Genomic DNA, 2,938 nt, shown 5'->3' on the forward strand with positions numbered 1-2,938 from the left:
AGCTGTGAACAATGATTAGCAGATAAAACCAAGCGTTAAAGTTAAAAGTAACTGATGAAAATTAATAAACACAAATAAAATCAACAAAATAAAATAATCATGAATTCATAACTGACGCCACCAAACCAGGGCTGGCCAGCTCGCATGTGAGAGCACCCCCTCTGGGCTACAAGAGGAAATAAAATGTAAAGCTTTAATAGCTGTTGATTGCATAAATCCATGTGTTACTCACAGTTTAAGTTCATTTAGTGCATGATAAAAGATTCGGTGGGTATAAGCGGTCCAGAGGACAAAGTCCAGCTGGTCCTGTTGATTCACCAGCCCAGAATCGAGTCGTCCCACAGCTTCTCCTCCTCTGTCCGTGTGTCCGCTTTCTCTTTGCTTTTCTTTTTCTCTTTCTTACATTTAGATTTAATGGGTTTATATCCACTCTCCCAGTGGGCAACATTGATTTCAGGCTGTGTATTTAGTGGAGTTTCTCCTCCGTTTGTCATCCTGTGCTCTGCCTGTGATCTGTCTCTGCCTGTCCTAAAGTCCTCCTGCTCGCTCTCAGTGTCTTTACATCTCCCCTTGCTCTGACCTTTTAGCCTTTTCCTCTGTTCTTCCTCCAACTCTAAAAATGGTTCTCTTCTCTTCCCCTCAGAGTCATAATATTTCTCTCTCCTCTGGTGTTTTCTCCTCCTTCCCTCTGTATCCATCTCCTCATATCCAAACTTGTGAGCTCTGTCCCTCTTTACCATTCTGGTTCTCCTCTTTTCTCTGTGTCTGTGCTGATCATCATCACTTTCACTGGTGAGAGAGCTGCAAGAGGTATAGTAATGCTCTTTAGCTGGGGGAGGACTGGAGAACTGTGTGGAACCTGAGCATGGGAGGGGTAGAGGAAGGCAGGTGTAGTTTGAGCTCTGGAAGGGTCCAGGTGGACCCAGATATGAAGGATGTCCTGTTCCAGGCCAGGGCTGAGGAGGAAGTTGGGGGTTTTGTGTGGGGTTAAGCGTGGATTGAGCGGTTTCCTCCCAATTCCTCATTATTATTTCTTCCTGGTTTAACCCGTTGTATTTTTCATCACTCGTTTGTTTTTCTTCTAGCAGAAGAACAGGAATGGTCTTGTGGGTGACCCCCCGTGCCTTCTGTTCCTCGATGTAATCTGCCAGTTCATCAGCAAACGTGCTGTAGACCTTAGGTTGGGATTTGCAAAGATCGCTGACCTTCTTCTTCCTGGATTTGAACAATAAACAAAATAAAAACTGTACTAGAATCTCTTTCAATCAAATAAATGACAATAAAACATAAAAAAAGTCATTTTAAACACTTCAACTGAACTTCTGGGCATTTGATACAAACTTTGTGCACTGCGAGTTGGCGCTACAGCCTCATAGTTACATAGTTATAATAAAATATCACAGAAGTAGCTTCTTGATGCTAACCCTGGGTCTGTGCGTACTTGAAAAATGATCTTCTTTCAGCTGTTCCCTCTTCAGGGGTAGCTACAACAAGTCATCCTCCTCCATCTCACTCTGTCCTCACTCCAATTATCTCCATGTCCTCTCTAACTGGATCCATAGATCTCCTCTTTGTCTTTTTCCTGGGAGCTGCATGTCTAACATCCTTCTACCAGTATACCCACTGTCCCTCCTCTGGACATGTCCAAACCATCTCAGTCTGGTCTCCCTAACTTTATCTCCCAGTTGTTCAACCTGTGCTGTACCTCTGATGATCTCAATCCTAAACTTATCCATCCTTGTTACTCCTAAGGAGAACCTCAACATCTTTATTTCTGCCACGTCCAGTTCTGTCTCCTGTCTTTTTGTCCATGTCTCTGTCTCCAGACCATACAACATAGCTGGTCCATCACTGTCTTGTAAACCTTTTCTTTACCCTTTGCTGACACCCTTTTGTCACAAATCATGCACACCCCAAAGATGACAACAAATACCACTTTGATCTTGGCACTAGAACATAACGGTGCTGCTGCAGCTGGATTCCAGCAGGACATCTGGCAAATAAACTGGTTGATGTGAGGCTCCAAATGGCACGCAAACTCAGAAATCCTGGATTGCTGTGTAATTTGCATCTGGCCTTGTTGGAGCCAGTCCCAGCATCAATATGCTTTTGATATGATTGTCTACTGTTGTCATCTGTGTTCTTTGTCTAAAACAGGTCTCTCTTGTAAATGAGTCCACAAGGCTCAACGAGACTAACCTGCATAAATCAAGGTTTGAAAAAAAATGCAAAGGCACATTGGAAACGAATGTAGCAGAGTTTAAACTTAAATTGCAAATAAATGAGTAACGTCTCTTTAGTAAACAGTAGTAACTTCTAATCTTACTTGTTCTGGTGTTTGTTGCCCTGCAGGTGAGTCTGGTACATCTCCAAGGAGCTTAATGTCACACAACATAAGTGACACGTAAAGGAGTTGGCTGTAGGTAACGTAAAGAAACAAAGAAGTTTACAGTGAGTTATCCAACCTGACGAATAGAAACAAAACAAACATATAATCAACCTGTCACACACCAGCAAGATGTCTGTAATTTTAACTTTTACCTCAAATGGGAATGAATCCTAAAGTCTAAGGTGATAAAATAAATGTTGAATAAATCTGGTTTTTATTGTTGTTAATGTTTTCTTTGCTCTAGTGAATTCCTAGTTTGTGACTAAAAGTTGTTTGAATACCAGTGGGTTAAAAAAGAGTGCAACTACAGAAGTGGTGCAGGTACATATCCATATACAGTAAATCACAATTTGTTTTTATGAGCGCACTGTCATCAGCTGAGTGCCTACAGATAAAATCCTAGATGAGATTTTAGCTGCTTTTAGTTACATTTAGACATAACTCTCTCTCTCTCTCTCTCTCCCTCCTCCCCCCCATCCATCCATCCATCCATCCATCCATCCATCCATCCATCCATCCATCCATCCATCCATCCATCCATCCATCCAT

At 42.1% G+C, this 2,938-nt stretch overlaps 1 protein-coding gene across 1 annotated transcript; it reads right to left on the minus strand.

The window, feature by feature from the left end:
- Positions 1-219: 219 nt before the first annotated feature.
- Positions 220-2,417, minus strand: LOC119412248 (zinc finger matrin-type protein 1; the record flags this gene model as incomplete). The annotated part of the gene is given in 2 exon segments (XM_037679233.1): positions 220-1,215; positions 2,327-2,417. Coding segments are annotated over 2 exon segments (942 nt in total). The 3' UTR covers positions 220-314.
- Positions 2,418-2,938: the final 521 nt, after the last annotated feature.

Source organism: Nematolebias whitei, chromosome 7, assembly GCF_014905685.2.
Source record: "Nematolebias whitei isolate Nwh7 chromosome 7, NemWhi1, whole genome shotgun sequence".
Taxonomy (NCBI): Eukaryota; Metazoa; Chordata; class Actinopteri; order Cyprinodontiformes; family Rivulidae; genus Nematolebias; species Nematolebias whitei.